The sequence below is a fragment of the Amblyomma americanum genome, chromosome 2 (assembly GCF_052857255.1).
Source record: "Amblyomma americanum isolate KBUSLIRL-KWMA chromosome 2, ASM5285725v1, whole genome shotgun sequence".
NCBI lineage: Eukaryota > Metazoa > Arthropoda > Arachnida > Ixodida > Ixodidae > Amblyomma > Amblyomma americanum.
The window spans coordinates 17696081-17721713 of record NC_135498.1 but is presented as its reverse complement, the minus strand read 5'-3'; the positions used below and the strand labels follow the sequence as shown (position 1 = coordinate 17721713).

The window sequence follows — 25633 nt, the reverse complement described above, 5'->3', positions numbered from 1 at the left end:
CCAGGAATGGTTGAGCTTCTCCATGGATTGATGTTCCGACCGGCCAGTGCGTCGACTCGAAGCCAAAACGACACGACACGACAGAAAGCGAAAAACCAACGAACGTCGGTCGCCAGCGCGAAACCGGCGATGCATGAGGCTTCAGCAGTGACCAGATCTGCATATAATCATTCAGGATTTAATTCTAACCGTCCCGTGCAGCTCCGAAAACGGCCACTGTCGGCGGCATTCGCTATTTGGAGGTGTCTGTACACCTAAACGGGTTGAAGAGGAACGCTATAGATTTGGGGTCATCGTCTGTAGGGAGGGTTAACTCACGTCACAGCGGCCGCCATTTTGTTGCCTCTGGAGCGCTGCGAAAGGCCGCGGACTTGTCTAATGGGATTGTCGCCTCCTGCTCCGGCTTGCACTGCTGAAGCTACGCGCTGGACGACGAAATGGTGCCCGTGACTTCACGTGAATGCCCTCTATTAGTCGGAGCTTGCTTCTTGCAGGTGGCGAATCCGCTAGCGTTTACGCTGCCGCTGTTATCTAGTTGAAACTGGAAGGATAATATAGAACAGAAAACGACTCATGAAACGTAATTTTGTTTGTGTGACGGCTTGGGCTGTGTTAGGCTAACACATGCGAAAGCACAGCTGCATGAGGTCTTCCGTATACATCCACAGGTGCATTACGAAGCGGCCTTCCCGCTGGTCGTGAGCTGACTAGCGTGTCTTCTCCTCTGTCTGCAGTTGACTGCCCGCGCTGACATGTGCTAATGTGGAGACCCTTTCCATTAAGTCCGACTGGCTCTGCAGTTCGTTTTTATTTTCTCTTCTGAGCTACTTTTGATTACTTTGCAGCTGCCATTATTACAGCTTCAGCTAAGTTGACGCTGCTGGTACAGCCTAACCTGGGTCAGAAGCCTGTCGGCTCAGCTTTGTTTCGAGGCTAATCGTTATTTTGTTATTATGCGTTACTCCCAGAGTGTATGGTAGGGCGAGGGCATGGAGAGGGGGTTTTGCAAACACAAAGTGAACAACGGAGATGGAAGCTGCAGGGAGCTCGGCAAGCTTCCTGATGATTCCCCCTGCCTTGTTCACTCTGTGTTTATTCCCAGAGTAAGCAGTAAGATTGCGTTTATGGCCCGGCCGGCATTCGTGTTTGATTCCGCTATACGTCTGTGTTGTAACGATATCGCGCGTCGTCTCGCGCCTCAGGAGGACAAAGGCATGGATGTGGTCGTGATGACCGTGACGCGCTGCATGGCCCTGCTGTACGTGTACCACCAGTTCCGGGTGCTCTACAAGCTGGGCTCCAAGTACCTCATAGGTGAGCATTTCGGCGGCATGTTTGCAATACCCGGCAAAAATTTTTATGGCCGGGATCAGTCTTCGATATTACTCCGTGGACGGCATAGTTCAGCATCAAAAACTGTCTTTGGAGCCGGTAGCGATTAATGTAAATGCGAGGAACGGCGATCTGTGTATATTGTCACGACGAAGTGGCCTCTAGCGTAAAAGGACGAACGAAGAAGAGGAGGTAAATGTGGCTCCCTGTTCGTGTTGGTGCTCCCTGATAGGAACTCTCCATTCTAACCCCCAATGCTTCTAAATAAATGTAAATAGTATTTGCCCGTAGCAATATTTTCGGGCGGAATACCAAAGTCTAGTCCAGATAGCCAAGCAGGAGTTGCGTACCTGCATGTTTTATAAGCCGTGAGCCGCGCGTTTCGGACACTTTTATTTTTGTTTTATTTTCGTCATATTCGACGAATTGTATTAGCAATGTGGGTTCACTATATATCATTCAATGGTTCTTCCTTTTCTTGTCCCCCCCCCCGTTCATTTTCAGGAATAGCAACCATTTTCACAATTTTCTCCAGCTTCGTCTTCAGCAGCAGTGTGGTGAATCTCCTGGAAGGCGACCTGTCAGAACTCAAGTGAGTAGCTCCCGCTTGGGATAAATTGGGGCACGGGGGGTAAACTGAAGTTGGCCTGTATCGATAGAGTACGGCGTTCTAACGACAAAGAGGCCACTGCCACCGGAAACGGAGCTGTTATAAACTAGAAAAAGAGCAAAAGCCTAAATACAAGTGTTGCCATCAGCGGCCGATTTCGCAAGTAGGCTGTCTGCGCCGACACCGAATTTCGTCGCGGATCCCGGAGGCTTTGTTATACCACCGTTAAATTCCAAACGGCGGAAACCCGTCCTTTTAGGTGTGTAGATTGCATGATGTAGATTCCACGGCCAAATGCAGTGCTAAATGGCTTAAGCAAAGCTATAACAACTTACGCTGATTAGTGCGCTAAGCCTACCCGGTGGGCTTAGCCCCACCATGCGCTGAGCAAACGAGCACCTTGTGCCGTGGCGCTGTTTGGGCAAGTTGCCCTTGCGCCATTAAAATTCGTCATCGTCACTATCATCGAATTCAGAAAAGCGTTTTTTTTTTTGTATGGTAAACCGCGGTTTCTCCTCGTGTACTGTAGACCTTCCCATCAGGTGAGGAGGATGCCGAATCGCCTCCGCTTTGGGCTGTCGCAAATCCGCTCCGCTGCTACTTCCAGTGTGCTTACGTCAGGTCCACGCAACAGTCCTGCCAGAAACATGGCGACGCCCACGCAGCCCTTATCGCAAAGGTGCATAAGTCTAGTGCAACTTAAGAACTAAGCTGCGATTTCACGGAGGCCCTCCAGCCAATTGCGTCGATCGGTTCTCATGACGTCGCAGTTAATTTCCTAGAGCGAAGTCGCAGATCTCTGGCAGGTGCCTCCGTGAGATCGGATTAACCGCGACGCCATTGGCTGGGGGGTCACCTTTGAGGGACATTTGCGGCTTCATTCTTGAGTTGTATCCGACTATAGCCAGGTGTAAATGAGATAAAGAGAGAAGATGGTACGGTGCGGTCATCAAACCGCCCCTCTCCACTTCCGCGCATCCTGGGCGTCGCCGGCGACGTCAAGGGCTCGCCCGCGACCTTGCCCCGCCAGCGATTATCCCTCCGGTGCGGCGGCTCCCAGCATACCTTTCAGCGCTGGCCGCCGCCTCCGCCGAGTCCGAGCAGAGTTTTTACATTGTACCCAAGCGCGACCAGCCTGGACTAAAGAGATTTGTGCAAGTGGCCCCAGGAAGGCCCATGGAGGGGGAGCGAATACTGGAGCAGCAGGGGGCACTCGCTCCCCCGAGACGAGGAGGAGGCCGCCGTAGCCGCTTCTTCGCCGCCGTTTACCGCGGTCGCGTTTCCTCGACGGGCGCTTTCCTTCCTTCACACGCTGCAGCTGTTTTTTTCCACGACTGCGCGAACCGTTTTATTTTTTTGCCCTCGTTCTGGCGCGGACGCGTCGCTTCGCCGCTGCCACCCTGGAAACGGGCGCGATATATGGAAGCGGGAATGACGACTGGCTCGTATACTCCACGGCTAACTCGAGAGGCGAGGTTAAAAACAAGGGAAACTGCGAATATGACGCCCGGCGGTCGACGTGGAGAGTCGTCGTTGGACCTCGTGGCCAGAGGGTCGCTAAATCATCACTGTACCTCATGGCCAGAGGCGTCTGTAACTCATGGAGCTACAGCTAGAGCTGCCAGAAGACCCGTCACTGGTATCCAATAGGGGTACGTGACACAGAGTCAGCATGTTTACTATCTGGCCGCCATGTGATACGCACATGCGTAGGAAAATTACCATTTGTTACTGCTGAAAGCAGAGGATGAACTCTAGTATCACATCTCAGTAGACGAGAGGCTGGCAATGAGTCATGGCCTCAGGCCATTGCAGTGAGGTTAGCTGAACCTGGCTGTAACTCCTGCTGCAGCGCCCAATCTTGGAGGCTGTCTTATGAGCACTATGAACCGTGCCACACAAACAAACCGTGTTGTGGTGCGGAACAGACCTGCCTGCGTAGCTAAACGTCCATAGCTAGCGCTATTTTCAGAGCGATTGGCGCCGAAAACTACTACGTTTCTTTGGGGAATTATTTGGAAACTAAGCGATTACTTTAAAACGTATTGGAATACAGTAAAATCTCGTTGATACGTTCCCGGTTAAAACGATTTCCTGGTTCGTGCGTTCAAAATCGCGGACATTAAAAATGTCTTATGGAGTTGTGCACTATTTTCCCCAGTTAATACGTTCCCGGATAACACGATTTCTCGGCTACTACGTCCACAGTTTGACAAATTGTGGTTGTATAATACGTTTATTCACCAACCGCCCATGTGCAAACAAGGGCGGTTGACGAGGCCGAACTTGAGGACCTAAGTGGGCCGAGCATGAAGGCACGCGATTAGAAGAGCTAAAATGCAGCGGCAGTCACTCATTGTGGTGGCTTCTCTGCAGTGCCGTAGTACATAGGGGCGAAGCACCACCACCAACAAAATAAAAATGGCGCGCTAGCATTCGAGAGAGCCGTTCTTGCGGGGATGCGACATGAAGAGAAAGGCTGAGATTTTGTCGCGGTGTAGGGGCAAGGGGGCGAAGCAGTTATCAACTAAAGCGATGGGATTTTAGTTGCGGGTCGAGTCTGGGGAATGCAGCATAAAAAGCAAAAACGCTACGACAATCAGCCGTTGCGGTGGCTTCCCCGCAGCACTTAGGTGCAAAGGGGCGTAGCATTCGAAAATGACGAGGAAGAGATTTTAGTTAATTTAGCCATTGCTGCCGGAGGACCGTTTGCGTTGTGAAGTTCCTTCCACTGTTAAGGCAACGCAAACGCGTACTGAATTCTGTGAGCACTAGAAAATGGTCTGCTCAAAGGCTAATCTCTGAAAAATGCTGATCAACATTTTAATGAAGAGAAATAGTCAATAAATGTCTTTGTACCTCATTCAGCATTAACATTTTTCAAAATTGGGCGATTTGGATCATATTTTTTCTCAGATAGTACGTTTTTCTGCAATTTTTTCTAAAACCGTATCAACGAGGTATAATGTGCACTACATATTATGTTTGTGCAGCAAATTGAATAGGAGGATATTCAATTTGATATCGAAAAATTTAGATTATTCATACGTTCCCATAAATGTTTTCATTGCAGAGAGGCGCTGCCATTCTTCTTGCTTCTTATTGACCTATCCAAAGCTGGTCTTTTGGCCCAGTTTGCCCTCAGCTCCAGCTCACAGGTATGTGAAGCATGCCTTTTAGGATGGGGCTTGGAATTTTGTGATAAATTTATCAAATTCAAAAAATTTTTGCAGGCAAAATATGCATCCATGTGCATTTATTTGAAAACTCTGAAAGTCCAAATTTTGAGATAAATTTGCAATCATATAACTGATTTTTCATAGCTTGTGCTTATTTTTGTCTCTTCAGTGCTCGTAGTTTAGCTTTCTTTTCTCCAGAAAGCAGCCATTTTGGTGCTATCCCATGGCAGTGCATCTTGATGCAGGAAAATATTAAGTGGAAGTAAAGTGCCACGGACTGTGTGGTTTGTATTTGTACAGGAGGAGGTGCGAGAGAACATAGCCCGTGGGATGGCTGTGCTTGGTCCTACCATCACTCTGGACACCATTGTTGAGACGTTGGTGATTGGTGTTGGCACCCTGTCAGGTGGGTACCTATCTCAGTAAGCAGCTTTCTCGCAGTTTCATATCGCGCAGTGTACATATTCACACTTTGCTCGTGTGTCATCAACAGTGCTGAACAAAATGAGGCACAAAATGCTGTTCAGGAGTCTGAGAGTCTGAAATTTCTTTGTCTTCCGCAGGTGTGAAGCGGCTGGAAGAGCTCTGTTGTTTTGCCTGCATGTCAGCATTGGTCAACTACGTTGTCTTCATGACATTTTTCCCAGCTTGTTTATCTCTGGTCCTAGAGGTGAGAGACAGTGCTGTGACTAATAAATTGTGCACTAGGTTGCGACCTACACTTTAAAACCTAATGAGAACCGGTAGGTTACCAGTACGTTATTAATAGGTTTCCACTAGGTTAGTTAACCAGGTCAGTATGCTGATGCCTACATTTTTGTCAATGTGCACATTTGCATGGTTGCTATGTACACAACACAGGGTTGCTGGATTGATAATGTTTCCTTCAACACAATAGGCAGCACAGCTTGTTAGCAAAGCGAGCCAGTGTTTGAGTGATGTCTAATAATTTTTGCTACTTTCAGCTGTCACGAGACAGGGAGGAGGGGCGCCCCGTGTGGCAGCTGAGCACATTAGCCAGGGTCTTGCAACAAGAAGAAGAGCAGAAGCCAAATCCAGTCCTCCAGAGGGTCAAAATGATCATGGTGAGAAGCAAAGCTGCATTTGCCATGGAAATGATGATGTGAAATGATGTGGACGTAAAGAAAAACATTAGCTGAAAAAAAAAAAAGTGGAGAGAACACAAGCTCCACCTTAAGGGTATTACGCGATAGCGTTAGTGGGTTAATGGCCATATAGGCAGAATTCGGCATTCTCTACTTTGCATTCATAGATCCCTGGAAGTCCTCATACCACTCCTGGCGCAGTGGTTCAGCAGTTAAGCAATGCGCCACTGCTCTGCAATGGCAGGTGCTGCCACCGGTAGGGCTTGTACGACCCAGGTTGCTCTTGCCAAACAACCTCTGGCAATCAATCATTAATTTAACTGCCATCTGTCGCAGTTTGTTCACAATCCGATGGCAGGTTGTGATAAGGTTACAAGGTCACGTGACCTAGGTGGCCCACCAGCATCGCATCCCTGGGAATTTTTCGTGAACTTTTCATTCACGGCCAATGATGCCAACGATGATCCCATGGTTTCTGCAACATGGGACATTGAACACTCTCCTGTTAAAGTGGTAGGAACCAGTGGTAGCAAATACAGTCGATCCCTGATATATTGAACTCGGATATATCGAATTATTGCATACATCAAAACTGTCAGAACATCCTCTTGAAAATCCCATGCAAAAGTTCGCGTTTATTTAACTCACATTCACGGGACATTAAATATATGGTCATATATTGAACGGTGCGGCTCACCCTTGCGAGTGGCGCTTCTCCTAACGGCACTCCGGAGCCGGGTCGGCTGTGCAGCCTTGTACACCTGCTCTCAGCGCTAGCGCTGTAAAACTACGCGACAAAGTGAACGTTGGGTATGCTTGAGGGCAGCCTTCGGTCTGTTGTTCTCAACTTTCATGGAACACTGCTGTCACGCAAAAAAAGGCAGCATTCAGTGCGCGTCTTGTCCTGCGGTGAAGCCAACCTAACTGGCCGAAGACTACGGTGGTCGTGATCTGGCATGCTCTGCTCGCTTCACTACCGAAGGCATTGAAAAAAACCAATTGTATCTTGATAATAATGAGAAAATATTCTGTCTGTAGTGTACCGGTAAAAGGATGATAGGCTGTGGCTAGTTCTAAAGCACCATCTGCTGCGGTTTCGATGAGAAGAAGGCTAGGCTGCTACTCTATTTCATACATAGCATTCAACACTACCGAAGCTAGCACGCCTGTTTGCGCAGGCTAAGTCCGCAGCTAAAATGTAGTTGGCCATACAACCAAAGTGAACACAGGCATATTTCGTTGTGGCAAATCTTAAGTGCCGTGACTGGCAACCTCCTGGACTTCGTTTTACACGCACACCAATTCCACTCTCAGTCATCCTAGACTATATCTCATCACTGGTGGGGAATACGACCCCGTTTGACCTAATTACAACCATGGAGTGTTCACCACTCAGGCACTCATACTCTGGGAATGTGAGGATAACCCTCCCCCACAAACATTACTGCCAGCTCCCTCTGCGGAGGATTGGAACCAACTTCTCGCAAGTCCAGACAAGAAGACACAACTGGCACTCGTCTTGTGAGCCCAAGACATCGCCCCCACCTGGGGGCCAGACTGAGCCCACCTGCCCTAAGTCCCAACCCTCAAGTGGCAAATAAGGTCATTTCTCTTTCTCTCTACCTCTTGCTACACTTTTGTCCTCAGTTATCGAGACTTCAAGAAGTAAGAATTACGTGTGGTGACATGATACGTGGCTGGTAAGGTGAATCACTGTAACGTCATTCGCATCTAAAAAGTAGTATACACTCTGTGAAAATTATAGGAAGAGCGCCTGAACACTGAGCAGCTCACACCTTTGGCCGTGATTTTCAGCACGAGCACTTCATTTTATACCATTTGTTTTTCTCCTACCACTGACCGAAGTTTCGAAAAGAATGAATGGTTACATGGCAGAGTAAAATGGTTTCGCAGAGGCACTACTGCAGTCTCCACAGCATTGCCTGCTATGTACGAAATGGAGTGTAGAGATGCATAGATAGTGGTGTGTTGCCACTATGCCAGTGGGCTGCACATTGCTGCAAGAAGCACGTCACTAGCGTGGGTGCAGTGTACCCTTGCTTCTAGGTTACAGATAAGCTTACCTGTTGCCATTTTTTTCATACATACCGAACTATATTTCGTGGTTCCCTTCAAGTTAACATATCTGGGATTGACTGCTATTGCACACCCTTAAGATGTGTTACAAAGGTTAAAAGTGAAGAAAAAAAAATTTTTTTGGCTGTCCTACCTTTTAAAGTAACAGTGTATAAGCCCTTTTTCATAATGAATAGCACTGTCCTTCGCGATCGTATGTCCCGCATAATTTTGTCCATTTTCATGGAAAAAATAGATGGACAACATCTTGCTTGAAAAAGAAAAACTCCAAAAAGAGTCAAAATTATGGCCCTAATTGGTTCCACTGTGTTTCGGCTCTTGAAATGGTGTACTACATATATATATGCACATTTTTATTCCTGTGTGCAGTCAGCTGGGCTCATGCTTGTTCACACACATAGCCGGTGGATGGCAGGCAACCCAGCAACACACGGCCCAGATCCCATCGCATCAGACACATTTGCCTGGGGGCCTTACTTTCAAAGGTAGGTGTCTCTGCTGTTCATGAGTAAGTAGTTTTCCTGTCTAGACAGGCTGCAGCATGCATTCTGATTTGTGCTAGAAGCTTCAAGACAGATGCTGCTCATACAGCATGTAGTACACTACTATTTCAGGCAGGAAGGAAATGCACATACACGGCATTAAGATTCTGAGATTTGAGGCCTGCAATAGATTATCACTGGTCTTTATTCTCCTTTTGCTTGGCTAAGCATTGTGTAGCGTATTTCTTGTTCTGAATTCTTGAACCTCTGATATGTGCTTGCAATGATGTTATGTTCTTTTGGTCCGCAAGCTTTTTAGTGCAAAAGCACCACTTCACTAGCAATCCTGAAAATTGTGATGTCTGTCTCAAGCTTCTCAGACGCCTGCAGAAATCGGATATTGCCGCAACTGGGTTTTTTGACCTGTGGCTGCGCAAACAGATCAGCTTCTCTGACCACTGCACGAGAGCACTATGCTATCACTGCAGCCTACCATGCCTTGTGTTAAACTGTCACACTCTCATGCTGTGCACTGTACATCGTCGTCTTCATCAACTTCCGTCCATGCACAAAAATCACGAAAAGGAAGGAAACACACATGACTGGCTCCCTGGAAACCTCAATCGTGCTTTGAGCTACGTGGCAGCAGTGACAGAGAGAGATGTGCGCTGCTTGCATTTGCATTGACAGCGCAAACACAAGTGGACAGTAGCGCTCGTTCCATCCACTTCTCTGCTGTGTCCTTGTTCTTTCACACCTCTCTTGATAGCCTACAAACAGGCCCAAATTGCTACTCTTCTGGGTCACAATTTAAGCAGCCATGCATTTTTGTGTAATGCCAAACTGTGCCAAGTGACCCACTTCATGCTTGCATCCGCTCTCAGACTCAACACAGACAAGTGATTTTCAAAGGCAGACTTGCTACCAGCTAAACCAAACCAAGAAAGTGCAGTTTTTCACATTGGCTCCACTGTTTTGTGTGCAGATGGCTGGCGGTGAGTCCCGAGCAGCTGGTGTTGCTCGTGTTGGCGTCAGCGCTGGCCATCAAGTACATCTTCTTTGAGAACCGGGAGGAGCTGGAGCTGCACCTGGCCCAGCAGAGCCACCCGTGGGAAGAGAAGCCCTGCCTGGGGGACACGGCAGCCGGTGAGCATTCACTGCGGTCATGGCATCAACGCTTGGCACACCTGCTTTTGCTATCGCTTTCTGCACCTGTCACAGTAATCACTGAGGGCAAGTGCAAGTTGGTCTGTATAGATAGGTTACCACGTTCTACTGACAAAGTGAGTACTTTAACTGGGAATGGAGCTTTTATATAGGCTAGAAAAGACCAAAAAAGGATTAAAGAGCCAAAGAATTGATTTTCACTAAAAACAAAAATTGCTTGTAGCTGTGCTCAGTGTCCTTTTAAATCTGTGCTTGGCCCATCAAGAATATTTTAACTTTGTTTACTCATTCATGGCATTCAGACTTTTTAGTCTCTACCAACAGATGTTGAAAAAGACATGCCAGTCAAAACATCTCTAGTTCGTATTGTACCAAAAAATGTCAACTGTTGGCGATTTACTTCGCTGACCATAACTATACGGGACATACCATTACATTGACCTCAGACACCAGGCTACATGCTCTTGGATGCAGCCTTGCTGGAGTTGGTTGGAATTAGAGGGACTGATGCTTAGAGCTTGCCCCTACACATATGCACTATCGTATATTCTAGCTCACCTAGGACTTGATGTGACAGGTGGAGAAAAGAAACTACAGTCATTGTTACACATTGACAGTGTGGTATATCACAAGTATGTTTTGTGCTGAAGCAAACATGAGAATACAGCTTATCTATGCAAAGAATAAGCATGGCATGATGAACAGTGAGGCATTAGATCCGTTGTTGATCGCTCAACCACTGTGCGTTCTGATTATAGCATTCCTTTTTTGTTTTTGCTTATATTTATCTCTCTGTCAGTATAGTCTTTATGCCTTCCACAGTTGCTTGTACTATTTGGCTGTGTTGCTTCTGCAGTTTGTACTTTTTGCTGTTTTATTTGTGTAGTCTGTTGGTGTAACCTCTGAATTTTGTCAGTCCTGATTGTATTAAACCTTTTGCAGTTTGTGTATCACTTCTATACGTAACACACTCCCCTTATGTGCTCGGATCTTGAGGGTAACGACATGAATAACTAAGTTACACCGCTATCTTGCAGGGGCAGATGGGTCTGCTGGGAGCCGCCCCAGCACACCATCTACTCAGCCTGCCTGTCCGACCGAGCCCCGTGTGGACTTCGTGCTGGGGGCCGATGACTGTTGGGATATGGTAGACAAGGGCTGCCAGACAGAAGACAACCCCCAGGAGGAACCTGATCCTGAGCCCCGTAGCTTGGATGAGTGCGTGGCCGTGCTGCAAGGACAGGTTTGTGCTTATGCACCAGACGAAGTGAAATCCTTATTTCCTCATGTAGTAGAGAGTTTCGAGGCAGAGACTGAAAAGTCATTGCAAAGTTTGGCGTGTGGTTTTAACCTTCCACTGGAAAATGTTCTTGCATAATACCAACACTTACAAGAGGCAACCTATTGATACTAGACACATTAGCAGATATAAGCACAGCTATTGCCATCAGTTTTTCCCTTAGGAGAGGGCAAAAAAGCCAAGAGCTTTTGTGCCGTGGTACAATGTTAGCCCATTTACCTATCTAAATGCGTACAAAGGCTTTAGATGAAAAGACAGTTTGTTAGGGCAAAATATATTAGTTTATACGATAATATTGAACTAAAAGAAAGTGTCATGTGTGTTGCAGCAAAAAGGCAGGTATGGAAGCAGGATGACAATCATAGTCCAGGCTTGCTCTCAGGGCCTAAGAATCTTGGAGCAAATTCAATTTTAATAATGGTACACCAGTTTTAAGGCTGTGAACATGATGGGTTGAGGTGTGTACAGAAAGGTATCTAGTTGCTTACTCGGGCTTGCGGCAGTGGCATTTGCTCTTCTGCCCTTCCTGCATGTTCTTTCCTGGTGTCATGGACACGGTGCCATATTCCAAACAAAGGGCACATTCATCGTGCAGGACGGTGCTCGGAGCCTGACAGACGAGGAGGTGCTCCGGCTGTGCGAGGCCCAGCGGCTGGCAGCTTACCGCCTTGAGCAAGCAGTGGGTAGTGCCCTGCGGGGCGTGTCCCTGCGGCGGCGGCTGCTGGAGCGGCAGGGGGCGACAGCCCTGGAGGGCCTGCCCTTCCACGGCTACGACTACACAGCTGTGCAGGGGGCCTGCTGCGAAAATGTGGTCGGCTTCCTGCCCGTGCCCGTGGGCATAGCTGGCCCCCTGCTGCTTGACGGCCAGCAGTACCATGTGCCGATGGCCACCACCGAGGGATGCCTGGTGGCCAGCACCAACCGGGGTTGCCGCGCCTTGTCTGTAAGTGTGGAATTGAGTGCTGGGGGCAACGTAAGATGAGTGATGACCAACCAGACAAGCTCTGTTAGAAATTCCTGTCTGGCTTATTTATGCCAGACTGGAATCATTTATCAGAAACATTATTTTGTAGTGGGTACCTTCTGGACATCACGCAAAAGCACCCGAGCAGTGTAAACAGCAGTTGGAAGCTTTGGCTCTACATTGGAGTCCCGCTGATACGAATCTCACGGGATCGTGAAAACTATTCCTGTCACCCAAAATTCGTGTCACCAGAAATTGCACAAAATCCGTAAGCCTTCGTGAGGAAATCCGTAAAGAAATGCATTCACACAGATCTATATGCGCATGATGGGATTCATTCATGGCTATGCGCTATACTGCTTTGTGCTTGCATGTACTGCGCAACTGGCGATCGCGGCGTTGGTGGCACTGGACATGTGAGGGCAGTGCTGGTCATCAGTGTGATCTCAGCTCTCGCATTGGCACCATCCGTACGAATATGAGACAGTTTTCTGAACACCTGAAATTTTATACATTGTACACGGTGCACGTTGGCCAGGGCATTTCAAGAATTCGTATCATACCAAAATTGGAGTCAGCTGCGATTGTATCACCGAGATTCTACTTCATGTAGATAACTTTGTGGTAGATAGTTCAATGCCTTTTGGAGCTTTTGCACATGCACTCCCGCATGGATGCACCACCTAAAATGTTGAGTTTCAACTCCCCAGGCTGATTATGTGCTGTTGCTTGTGACCTTTCTTTAGCCAACTAATAGTAGTCAGAGGGACAGACAGAGAGATTGTTTTATGGCAGAGTCGCTTTGGTTTTATTGAACTTGCCCCTTAAAGTTTTGAGACTGCTCCCAGAATGGCTGTCATGCTTCAGAACACGATTATCGACTTGAAGTACTGGTGGCTTTTCGCTAAATTCAAGTACTGGTGGCTTTTCGCTAAATTCGATGATTGTGTATGCCTGCCTACCATATTTGTTTCTTTTGTCACTACAGTTTATTTTACGCTTAATTCCATTTCATTGAATTAAACTGGTTAATTACACTAAAAGTGTTCTTTTGGTCGCATGCAACATGTTTAATATGTTGTCTGTCAGGCGTTCTTTGTCAGTAAACGTATCCTAATATTCATGGAATTCATACTTTTTAGCACATTTACGAAGCGTTGTGCTGGCAGGCTTAATTCTTCCCAGTCAAACATTGTGAACTGTACATGCAGTCACAGCTGTGCAGTTGCTCACATGTGTGGTTCTTTTTTGCTTGCAGATGTCTGGCGGTGCCTTCAGCAGCGTTGTCCAGGACGGCATGACTCGTGGGCCTGTCGTCAAGTTACCCACAGCACAGCAGGCAGCGTGAGTGGTTTTCTTTATGCCTGTTATCCACATTCATGCTTTCAAGAAATAGCACCTCCAACTGTCCATACCTGCGGAGTGTAATAACTTTGGTCCTTCCGCTGCAGAGCTTTGAAATGTTTGTGGCCCAGGAGCAAATGTGGTGGACTTAAACTACTGTAAAGGACAGTACGTCAGCTATCCACTCTGCTAGGCACACCTCTGTTTAGCGATAGCGGTGTGGCCATTGCTTCTGTGCTGCAGATAACATTGAGTGCGATTGCACAGTCATGTGCATTTGCAGCGTGTGCTGAAAAAAAAAAATGGAGGCCACTTCAGAAGTAGCCAAAGCAGATTATGCATATCACTGTGGGCCACCTGTGGTGCTTCTTGCACTGTGAAGCTTGAGAGAGAGAGTGGGAGAACTCCTTTCCCTTTCTGCTGCCTCAAAGCACCAGGAGTCTCACAGTAGCTGCACGACGCAGTCTGGATATGGCTCTGGTTTCACTCAGAGGTGCTTGGAACAGTTCTGAAAAAAACTGTGCATCCTATTCTCTTGGCAAGTGTCGTTCTTTCCTTCTGTCCTGCATTGGCAGTATTACAAAGAAAAATGGACAGTCTTTTTGGAAGGCCCTTTCAGAGTTTTCGTGTTTGCATTGCAGGGAGGTGATGCGGTGGCTGCAGAACCCAGAGCACTTTGCACAACTCAAGGTAGCGTTTGACGGGACCAGCCGCTTTGCCAGACTCCAGAAGCTCCACACCAGCATAGCGGCGCGCTACCTCTTCATCCGCTTTGTCTCGGTCACTGGCGACGCCATGGGCATGAACATGCTTTCCAAGGCAAGTGGATGTACCGCTGCCCAGTCTCAGATGAAAGGACTTTTGCACAGCCATTTGCCGTCACAGTGAGGAAAATGTACAGCACCGGATGTACGCTAAAAAAATTCACTTTTTTTTTGTTTCTTGCTGAGAAGTCACGACAGCGCACTTTCTTCATTTGTTTAAACCCTACAAGGTTTTTTTCGTGTGTGTGTGGGCTTTTGGTACAGAAACAAGAAGACAGGCAACACAGCAAAAGTAGACAGCAACACATATGCCAAGTGCTGTGTTGTCTTCTGCAGCCTTGCATCTTGTGTTTTCATTGCAGTAGAGTTTGTTCAAAAGCTTCGTTGTGTAAGAGCCAGCCCAGAGTCAGCACTGTATACATATAACACATTTCACCTTAATGAAAAATGCACAATGTAGTCGGCTGCCAAATTTCATTGCAGATTGTCATTGTTGTGATTTGTCACTATGCTCTTGCAGGGTGCAGAGGTGGCCCTCCACAGACTACAGGAGGTGTTCCCAGCCCTGGAAGTGATCAGTGTCAGTGGCAACTACTGCACTGACAAGAAGCCAACTGCCCTGAACTGGTGAGCTCGAGTAGAGAGTGCGTGTTCTTTTCTGGCAGCCTGTGAACAAATCAAACGGGTTATGCTTGTTGGTGGCTGGCAGTGATGTTCCATCTGGGGAATTCCCCATTTTAGGGAATTTGAGAAATAATTTGGCGAAAGGGAGTTCAAAGAAATTTTAAGAACAGAATTTGTCTCACTTTGCCGAACTGATAGGGGTTTAAAGCTGCTGGAGGGAAAAAGGGCCCGAAATGGATATTTTGGTCTAGTTGCGAGAATTGCATGAAACATAAGAGGGTGGCTGCCATCAAGTTGCATTTCGGAGAATTGACACTTTAGTTAAGAAGGTGCACTGGAAGAGTTCAGAGCTCTCACCACCAATGCTCATGAAGATACGAGTGAAATAATGGCTAGCCTGCCGTGTTAAATCCATTGCTTGGGGCTATGACATAGTGGAAACTATGAAAAAACTCATTTTACCTCTTTGTTCATGTTTTGCAGGATTGAAGGAAGGGGCAAGTCTGTCGTCTGTGAAGCCACAGTACCAGCTCGGGTAGTAAGAGAGGCAAGTGACATAAATTTGCAATGAGTGCCTTTACTGGGATGTTGTTAAGAGCTGTCATCATTTACAAGTGCAACTTTAGCAGGTGTAGTATTGGCCAAGAGAGGAAGCCTCTGTTTAGTTGTTGTTTTATCAGAAACATGTTTCCACATACACCATCGAATGCTTCACTGCAATGTCCTGCTTATTTGTCCCAAAAGAAGTGGTAGTTAATTATTGTGTGGCTGTGACAACACCAAAATGCAACAAGGATTTGTACCTCATTTCAATGCGGGCTCTGCACTTCATAGTGCATCTAAATTACTGTGTTGTGATGAAGCAATGGTAGACGAACGTAGCAATTGATAACTGCTGTTGGACCAGCACTAAACAAGTACCTACGTGGTGTAATGAAGAAAATTTGTTCCACTGCCACGTTGCCAATGGGCTCTTGAAAGCTCCCTGCCTTAAAGGGCAACTGTGGGGACTTTTACCTCTACACTTTTTTCTGGGGTATTTTCAGTAGGCTCTCTAGAGTGTTCGAACTCTTTGTGCCAAATTCTGCGGTCGGGTGGCATTTTAATTTAGTGAAAACAAATTGACTTTTCCTGTTTCAGGGCCTCAATCGGGGCAATTTTTTCGGATTAGCTTGTCTGTGTATGACACCACGGGCTCAAAGCCCGTTGATAATCGCACCACATTTGCTGAAGGAAAAAAAAAATTGAGGTTCTTTTGTACACAAATAATGATCGGAACTGACACTTACCCTTGCTAGTTTAGCCAACTAACGTACACAAGAAGTTTTGTGACAATATCAGTGATGTCTTACTCTGGTTGAAACCCAGTTTTGGTTCCAGTTTCCTGTTGTTTTATAATTGTATTTTTATTTTAAAAACTATTCATTGCAACTAAGGCAGGGAGGTGCAAAATATATCGCGCGACAGTCAACTGAAAAAGTTCAAAAATCACACTGCATTGCTTACTAGAGTCTGACTTTAAATATAATGCCATCTCAAGTGCACTGTCATAATTGTTGAGCACATTTAACATACAATTGTGTCACTAGTGTATTTTCCAAAACTGTGGAAACATGCCTGCCATAGTTTCAGTGTGGCCTCAGTAAAACGAGGCAAGCCATTTGGGCCCAACCATGCCACACAGGTCCTAAAGACAAATGTGAAGTCCCTGATCGAGGTCAACATCAGCAAGAATCTTGTGGGGTCAGCCATGGCAGGCAGTGTGGGTGGCTTCAACGCCCAGGCGGCCAACATCGTCACAGCCATCTTCATTGCTACTGGCCAGGTAAGAGAGGCAGCACACCTGTGGTGTTGCCTCCACTGTCGTTATTTATGCGACTCGTATTGGCAGTCTCCTGCCAGCTTTCTGTGACGTTTGAAGGGACACTGAAGGCAGCGACATGCAATTCTTGTTAGTGGTAAAAGTCGATTCCACAGCTCTTTCTGTCTGTGCTGGTGTTTTTCAGCAAAAGATGACTTTATTGCCGAGAAAATTGCATTTAAACATTTTGCAGCCCAAAAAAGATTGCGTAATCACGAAGTGAATGACGATGTAGCCTAGCAGGAGGTATCTCTGCGCGAAAAACTGTCTTGACGCACTGCGGCTTATTTGCAAAGGTGGCCACTGGTTGTAATATAACTATTTCATTTTTGATGTTATCTTGCTTATAAAAGGTGATTTCAATGAAAGTAGCCTCTTTATTGTTAGTATGTGGTAATCTATTGGTGCTGGCCTACTTTGATTTGTTCTTGCTGTCCCCTAGTGGGTCCTGATGGTTCTGTCTAAGGTGCTGGCAGAAGAAGGCCCTACCAATGTTCTAAAAAAAAAGAGACTGGCAAATGGATCGGACATTTGGGTGCTGGGACAATTGTTTAAACGTGTTGAATTTCCATTAGATGCCATCAGTGCCCGGCTTGGGTCACTCAGCTATTCAGCTGCATCCATATATATCACAGATGAATAATCTTCCATTTTGAGCAGCACTGTCACTGAAAGTAGTAGGCAGAGCTTGCAGTCTTGCACAGAAACTTCACGACCACTAGAAAAGGCATCGAAGGAGGCTGGTCCTTTGTTTCTTTTCCTGGATCTGCTTTGAATAACATTGAGATTACTGCACATGCAGAAAGTTCATGGAAATTGTACTGGCAGCTTACCATAGCCAGAATGTGTTAAACATTAGAGACTGAACACATGAAATTGGAGGAGCAGGCCTGATTATTTCAAATATTCGGTCAAACAGTAAAGAATTCGGTATTCCATTCAGTCCGAATGTTTGGTATTCGAAATCTTGATGTATTCGTCTCAAGCGAATAACATTTCCGGAACGCTCGCTTCATGTTGTGGTTCAATGTGCCTTTCACATCACAGAAGCACGGCGCATGCTCAGTTGAAAGGTCCGCCTTCGACACGGAGCAAATCGCGGGCTCAGGCGAGATTGGCGGCAGCGGGTCAGAGTAGACACGTTTCTGCCCAGCGCTAATCTCGAGGAATTGCGACGCAATCGCAATTAAATACCAGTAGCAGAGGCAATCAACAATGATAAAATGGTGCAACTGCCGTGCCTTTCACTCGTGTGTGGCCCAGCTGACTAAGCAGCGAAACAAACTGCAAACGGTTGTGTAGTTTTAAATCCCGGTGGGGCGTGCACACCGGAGGTTACCAAAAGAACCAGCAGTTGGTTGTCATGCTGCCTACCGATCGTCCATGAATGCGAGTGAGTCGGGTGTATGGTGCACAGTTTTGTTAGCGACTCTGATTTGTGACGAATTCGCCATTTTTGGGGGGGAAGGGTGGGGGGCACATGGAGCTCCACTAATCATGGTGGGAACGGGCACCAGCCCGAGGCGTGTAATATACGCGGCTCGGCTGAGCGTACCCAGACCCCGCTGATAGGTCGGCATCATGTGTAGGTCGAAGCCTCCAGTTTCGGATGGTTATTTTTGATGAAGGTAGTGCGACAGCTTTTATGCACTTTTTTTTTTTTCATGTAATGGCCTTGTGTGCCAGAACTATTCCAGATATTTGCTTTGAAATTTTTCTAAGAAAATTACTGTTCGCTTCAAACCAAAACACCACTGTTTGCACAAACCTAGGGATCATTTGGATCAAGTATAGTCCACAAAGCAGCAGAAACAGGTCCCTCGCCCACTGTCCCCACTCAGTCTTTCTCTTTTTGTTGCCTACTACATGCCTTGTTTCACCTCATGCAGAAGCATCATCATTGTTTTCACAATGAATGGCTATATTTTGTAGTTCTCTTGAATGGGCTAATGTGCTTCACACAGTTGACTGTCCCTCCTCAGAATTATCCATTTAGCATACACTAGAGTTCAATTTGATGCAACCATTGTCTGGCTTTTCATGTAGTGCACTTTTCAGTGAAGCTTTTCTCAAGCTTTTAGTGTTTATGCAACTGTTGTTATGACTCTCATGTGTGCATCTGTTATCTTTGATACATGGTCCAAAAGTTAATGTAGTTGCTCAAAGCAAACCTGATATGGTCAAGTGCCGTAGTAGTGTCCACTTTGCAAGCCGCCAAGAAGGTGATCGCATCAGACTACTGTGCAGCAGAGCCTATTGAGAAGAAATTTGGTGACACTGAACACTAAGGCAGTTCTGTGACATGTGCATAAATATTGCTTTCCAGGACCCAGCACAGAATGTGACAAGTTCAAATTGTCTCACACTGGTTGAGGCCTGCGGTGCAACAGGCCAAGATTTGTACATCAGCTGCACCATGCCTTCCATCGAGATTGGTACCGTTGGTGGAGGAACAGTGCTGCAGCCACAGGGAACCATGCTTGAGGTATGTGCTCTAGTTGGAAATAAATTTTTATCTTTTTTTTTCCCCTGGACTTATTGTGAACAAGATGTTATATCAAGATATTTGCTGCTGTATTACACACAGGTACAGCGTGTTGTGTTTATTTGGACACACCAGAGTCAGAGCCAGTGGTGCCATAGCGCCAAGCTTTAGTCTCACTGTGCAGTAATTTCAAGAGATGTGCACCATAGTTATGCTGATTGAGCAGAAATATCACGGTTGTAAAGCTGCAAATCCATTCCTCATAGCTGTACTTCTGCCAAGGTATTCTGTACGCAAGTTTGAACTAGCCTCTTCTGCGGGCATTGTGATCCCATTGTTAAAGAAAAACAAATGCATAGTTTTTGGTACAGTGGAGAAACAACTGTGCGCCCTGTTGCAATCCAGTGGTGAATGAAATGTTAATCGATGTGCTACTGGTTCCAACTTTTGCAGCTCCTGGGTGTGCGAGGCTCGAGTGAGGAGCCTGGTGCGCATGCCTGCACCCTGGCACGAGTGGTGTGTGCCACTGTGCTGGCTGGAGAACTCTCCCTGCTGTCGGCGCTGGCAGCAGGACATCTAGTCAAGTCTCACATGAGGCACAACAGGTGCGTGCTTTTATGTGGGATTTCTTGTCACATGGCCTCAGTTTTCCAACTAAGGTATTTTGGGTGTGGAGTTAACAACCAGAGTTTCCATTGGTGGTCACTTTGCACTAAATTGGCTACTTCCTATAATGCCTGTTGGCTGAAATTTTGGGTTGGTTTCCCGGCTACGTTCAGCTTTCACTTGCGGGTTAGCGGTAGTTTATTAGTGCCTACTGACAGGTATAAGAACGATGCTTTGTTTTCATGCCTCGCAATTTCTGGCTGCTCTTTTTGTTGCCATCTTAGCGACATGTCACAGCATATATTTTTCCTCTTTATGTGAGAAGAAAAATGTATAGAGCTTCGTCATGTGACATCAGTTGCACGGTGCACGTGTTCATAACTCTGATAATGACACCCTCCCCAGGTCCTTTTGTCCCTCAGTTGGAACTTCGTTTCAAACCTCACAAAAGCATGGTGGCTTGGGGAGGTACAGGGTTGCCACGCAGGAGTGTCCTGCTGCCTGCCAAATCTGATTATGAATAGGTCTATAGTTTGGTCAAGAGGTTATCATGTGCTTCTTATCTGAGATTCCAAATTTTGACAGGGCACATATCTTGACATATATGGTAGCAAGCACAAGTTTTAGTTTTATGCCTATTTTAATCATTAGGAGAGCTATGATGGCAAAAACTGTTCAACCCAAGCATGCATTTTCAGAATTTTTGACAGAAAGTAGCAAGGCCAGTTGGTAGAAGATTCTAGTGAAACAGTGCGTGAAAAACGGAAACCGCGTCTTTTTTAGTCTGTGTTTTTTTGTTATTTCGCTAAATACGAGTTTCAGAAGTCGCCATAACAAGACCAGAATTTTGAAACAAGATTAAGCTGGGCCAGCTTGTGGTGATCTACGAGTAATGTTCGTCCAGCAGCTGCTAGAAAAGACTTCATTGGTCTTGTTTTGCCCTATGAGCTCTTGCAGTAAATGAATGTTGCACTCACTCGGTATTTATTCCAGGTGAGCGAAAGTGCAGGCAGTGCTTTGTCTTTGTGTTTTTGGCCATATATGAAGTTGGCAACGAATTTGGTGCCAGAATCGAGACATGGCTATTTTTGGCAACTTTGACTTCAGTCTAGGCTTCTTTTATCAGCTGCCCAGTGGCAACCCTGCTCACACATGAGCACAGTTTTATGTAGGTGCTGTCAATAGGGCATTGCTTGAGCATGATTCTAGTGTGGTTGCCCCTCCCTGCTTTGCCCAGGTCAAGTGTTAATGTGGCTCAGTCAACAGCAGATGAGTCTCCAACAAGCCCCAAGACCATTGGAGGACTACTCGCCCCACACTAGGATCTGCTGCAACACTGGCAACTAGAACTCGCCAGCATGTGTTGAGTATGTTGAATAAAATGGGAGCACAGATCACTCTTGTTGTGATGGATGAAATGGCACTGTGAAGCTTTAAGCAGTACGCCAAGCACTGAACATTTGACCGCAAGCCACTTTGGACTTCTTTGCACGACTGCATAGAAGTGAGACACAAAAATGAGCACTGGACAGAGTTTACAAAAGCTTGTCTCAATCCTTCTTTGTAGCAGTACTCAAGCTGACAATTCTTCAGACTCTTTGCGTGCATTGCACAATGTGAGGCACCGGAATGAGTGCTATAAAAGATGATTCAAAAGCTTTGCTCAAAACTTCGTTTGATGCAAGGCTAAAAAAATATAGAGCACACTGCAAGGTCATTTGTTTTACATGTAGAAGAGAAGCATGAACGAAGTTAAACCATTCTTCACTAGCTAGGTCCGCTTTTGAATAACATGAAAAGCAAGAAGCTATCTTGCTCCGAAGAATAAAATGCAGTTCAAAAGGGAATGGATGCCCTCTCAGCCTACTTTCTGCAAGGGACAGTTGTCTTTGCCTCCATTTCCAGCACCTCCCTAGCCACTTCAGGACAATTTAATAATAATAATTGGTTTTTTGGGGAAAGGAAATGGCGCAGTATCTGTCTCATATATCATTGGACACCTGAACACTCCAGAAGGGAAGGGATAAAGGAGGGAGTGAAAGAAGAAAAGAAGAAGGGGTGCCGTAGTGGACGGCTCCGGAATAATTTCGACCACCTGGGGATCTTTAATGTGCACTGAGATCGCACAGCACACGGGCACCTTAGCGTTTTGCCTCCATAAAAACGCAGCCACCGCGGTCGGGTTCGAACCCGGGAACTCCAGATCAGTAGTCGAGCACCCTAACCACTGAGCCACCGCGGCGGGTTCAGGACAATTTGCCACTTTCGGTAGTCCAACACATCCCCGCCTCAACTGCCTCAAAGCTTATAGCATCGACACCTTTTCCTTTGCCTTAGAGTTGCGAGTGGTATTGATACCACCTCAGCTCAACCTGACAACGCTCCCTATTATGAAGTTAATCTTTTCACCAATTTCCAAAGTCCACGGTACCTCTGAGTTTATCCAATCAATCCATGCTGCTTGTCGCTCATACCTGGTGCCTATACACATTTGCTGGTTACAGGCTAACATAGCCATCTAACATCCTCTACTTCCCTCGGGCAGTGCAGGGGCAGATTTATGGGTGTCTCTATACTCCCTTTCATACATCAAGTGCAACGATATCAAAGCTAGTGCTCTTGTTTGCACAGCATGCATTCACGATCAAAAAGTAGTGCAGTGCATTTATGTGGTGAGAGACATATAGTAAATACTTTTCCTGCAGGCTTATTGCACTGCATTGGCAGATTACAGTGGACACATGTCGAGTTTTGGAGAACCTAAAGATGCAAAGTAGAAGGGAGACAGCATATAAAAGTTAACCACAGAACAAATCAGCAAAATAACTGCTTTGCAGGTTTCGTGATGAATTCACTTCTTGGATAGAAGTAAAATAATTTTTAGCCAATGTCTGCCATACCAGCGTGAGAAGTTAAAACGGCTAAACTTGGCAGTTTTATAGACATGCTGTGGAGCCCTAGTTGAAAGTTAACTTGTAGGAGCTTCACAGAAAATTAGTTGTAACTGTGTGGGCATTATTATGTTATGGCTGTGTGTGAACAGTCTGTGACCTGAATAAGGCGCGCTATGCCATCTAACTGAGCTGCAATGCCAGGGTGCATTCCACCTCTCTGCAGGCGTCGGGCCATGTGCTGCCAACATGCAGCTGCAGTCAGAGTAACATTACAATGTAAGTTATTGGTTACCCGAGGCTTATTTGTGAGCAACAAACTCATAATTTCTGATGCATGTCATAATGGACACTGAAAATTCTGAGGTGTAAGGCACAGTAGGTAACACAGAACAGTAGCTTGGCTAGTTATTTCACAGCACCACAATGCATCAGCCTAACAAGTAAAGGATGCCGATGGAAGTGCAAAATACATATTAAAATATGTTGCATAGCACTTAGTTGTGCAGCTTTTTATGCTAACAGGCACACACTCCCAGGTGCTTTTCACAGTAGATCAGATGTGTTCACAGGGGCCAACATTGGCAACCCCTCAAGACTGTGAATTACAACAAGGCCAATTACAGCAGCACTTGTTTCAGGAGCACTGCACACATGGAAATAACATAGGTCACTTAGTCACTGAATTTTGCCCATGAACTTGAATCATGACTTTAATAAAATTTTCTTCAAAAACAAAAACACTTATGTTGCAATGGGAGCTTGCTCATGGTCCTGGCGCAATGTACTTGTGGCGCATCATGTCATAGCAAAATCGTATGTGTATTTACAAGTTTCTGCAAACAAGGGCATCTACATTTCACCACACTGAGATATGATGACCGGGATTTTCGGTTTGTTGTTAGGCCCAATTGGAACGTTTTCAATCTTCCTCATGACCAGTAAACCATCGAGAATGCGACCTGCAACAAAATTTATATTAGCTCCACGGGGTGCAGAGAAAAAAGGGTTCAAAGAAAAGCTAATTCTCTATGCTTACCGAACACAACATGCTTCCCATCCAGAAAGTCGCATCGGGCACACGTAATAAAAAATTGACAGCCGTTGGTATCCTTGCCACTGTTCGCCTGCATGAAAGATCATAATTCAGCGACATCCGCAACGCCACTTGGCTGACACTATGACAACGAGTCGAGCAGTGTACCATGGACAGCAGGCCAGCTGCATCGTGCTTCATCTGGAAGTTTTCGTCGGGGAAGGCTCCGCCGTAGATACTCGTCAATCCCATACCGTCACCCTAAGGTCAAGACACCGCAAGGTTTGGAATCCACAAGACACAGGAAATGTGCGGCACTTACGTTGACAAAGTCGCCGCCTTGAATCATGAAGTCCTTTATGACACTGCAAATGAACGTGACGAGACGTAAACTAGTGGCGCCTTGGCGCCATACGCAGGTGCTTACCGATGAAACGTCGAGCCTTTGTAACCAATCGGCACCCCATCCTTCTTGAACTCGCCAGTGCAGAACTGCCTGCAATATTACTCAAGATAACAACCAGTCGCAAACACCAGTACTGATGTCTGATCACCTGAAGTTTTCCGTTGTCCTGGGAACCACGTCGGAAAAAAGCTCCATCTTCATCCGCCCAACCTCCTTGAAGACACAAAATTGCCAGAACCACTTTAGGAATACGAAATACTCAAGAAGACAGATTGCAGTAGCTTTGGTCACATCACAACACGTCAATGTTGCAAGCATGGCACTGAACGGCCCATTGAATGCGAGCTTCGTTTGTAAACCACAAAGAAACATTCATCGCGCATAAACAACGTGAAACCACGAGGCAGTGGCGTTCCAAGAGTTCCTCAGTTCGCACGCCGGCGATGTTAGTGATGTGATGGGTACAATAAAATACGCACCGTGGAACCGATGGTAATATCAAAAAATACTACAGGATTGTTCGGATGTCTAAGCTGCTGCTGAAGTTGATTCCAATTTGCCATTGTTAAAGAATATATCAAAGGAACGGCACTTAGCAGCGAAATCCCCGAAATCCCAAGTTACCGGCACAGACAAACGACGCCAGTTGACGTCATGAGCACGTGGCTATGCGCATTGTTGCCTTCTGTAGAATGGCGTGCCGCCGTGGAAGATGCGTTACGGTTTTAAAACTCACGCCTTTTCCAACTCGGATACTCTTGTGCTCAAAGCAAGAGCGTTTTAACACACATAATGACCTACGGCGTCATTTACATTTAATTCTTAAATTTAGTATCTTAAGAACAGTTCACTCACGGCCACACTGCCGCATCCCGCAAACTTTTGTTCATAAATGTAAATTTTTGTGTTTATGTATCACTGGCCTTGCGTATCATGGTAGTAGTAGCTCTATGTTGCGTATCAAGCACATATCACTCTTATTTAAAAATCTTTGCATGCAATTTTTGGTTTTGGTCTTGATGCGTATTTTGTTGGAAGTAGGCTGAGGGAAGGTACAAGTGCGTTCGAGAGAATACAGATTATTTTTAGTGTGAAACAGCGTTCAGATATATTGCACATTCTGATGGCCTTATGCACGTTGTTTCGCCTCCGGTAAACAGCCTGTCACTTCAAAGTTGGGAAGGACTGAAGTGGTACATCAAAAATGAAATTTTGAAAAGAGACATATACTGAAGCACGCATGGAAGACACAAACCGTGTTGGCTTATTAAAATGAGTGCTAGCTCCAGCTAAGAATTAACCTACCACTTCATGGGAACAGGGCCAACTAGCCGAACATTCTCATGGCTTGAAGATCCTGGCTGGGGTTTTGCGTATGA

General features: G+C 46.2%; 2 protein-coding genes across 5 annotated transcripts in view; one reads left to right on the top strand and one right to left on the bottom strand.

Annotated features, from left to right (window-relative positions):
- Nucleotides 1–21318, top strand: part of Hmgcr (HMG coenzyme A reductase) — a 77236-nt gene extending 55918 nt beyond the window's left edge. For all 4 annotated transcript variants that reach the window (XM_077653357.1, XM_077653355.1, XM_077653354.1 and 1 more), the window contains exons 3-20: nucleotides 1203–1314; nucleotides 1837–1924; nucleotides 5016–5100; nucleotides 5422–5527; nucleotides 5685–5791; nucleotides 6087–6206; nucleotides 8694–8809; nucleotides 9792–9952; nucleotides 11011–11216; nucleotides 11869–12216; nucleotides 13496–13581; nucleotides 14223–14400; nucleotides 14866–14972; nucleotides 15453–15516; nucleotides 16654–16794; nucleotides 19157–19315; nucleotides 19769–19920; nucleotides 21159–21318. In XM_077653357.1, the coding sequence (XP_077509483.1) occupies nucleotides 1203–1314; nucleotides 1837–1924; nucleotides 5016–5100; nucleotides 5422–5527; nucleotides 5685–5791; nucleotides 6087–6206; nucleotides 8694–8809; nucleotides 9792–9952; nucleotides 11011–11216; nucleotides 11869–12216; nucleotides 13496–13581; nucleotides 14223–14400; nucleotides 14866–14972; nucleotides 15453–15516; nucleotides 16654–16794; nucleotides 19157–19315; nucleotides 19769–19920; nucleotides 21159–21243 (2421 nt within the window). In that variant the 3' untranslated portion in view covers nucleotides 21244–21318. The remainder of the gene's footprint in view (nucleotides 1–1202; nucleotides 1315–1836; nucleotides 1925–5015; nucleotides 5101–5421; nucleotides 5528–5684; nucleotides 5792–6086; nucleotides 6207–8693; nucleotides 8810–9791; nucleotides 9953–11010; nucleotides 11217–11868; nucleotides 12217–13495; nucleotides 13582–14222; nucleotides 14401–14865; nucleotides 14973–15452; nucleotides 15517–16653; nucleotides 16795–19156; nucleotides 19316–19768; nucleotides 19921–21158) is intronic.
- Nucleotides 21319–23498: 2180 nt separating this feature from the next.
- Nucleotides 23499–24925, bottom strand: LOC144120709 (peptidyl-prolyl cis-trans isomerase H). The gene is made up of 7 exons (XM_077653362.1): nucleotides 24734–24925; nucleotides 24403–24467; nucleotides 24276–24344; nucleotides 24171–24213; nucleotides 24017–24109; nucleotides 23852–23939; nucleotides 23499–23774 (listed from the first exon to the last, which is right to left on the bottom strand). The coding sequence occupies exons 1-7, from the start codon at nucleotides 24815–24817 to the stop codon at nucleotides 23665–23667; spliced, it is 552 nt and encodes a 183-aa protein (XP_077509488.1). The 5' UTR covers nucleotides 24818–24925; the 3' UTR covers nucleotides 23499–23664.
- Nucleotides 24926–25633: the final 708 nt, after the last annotated feature.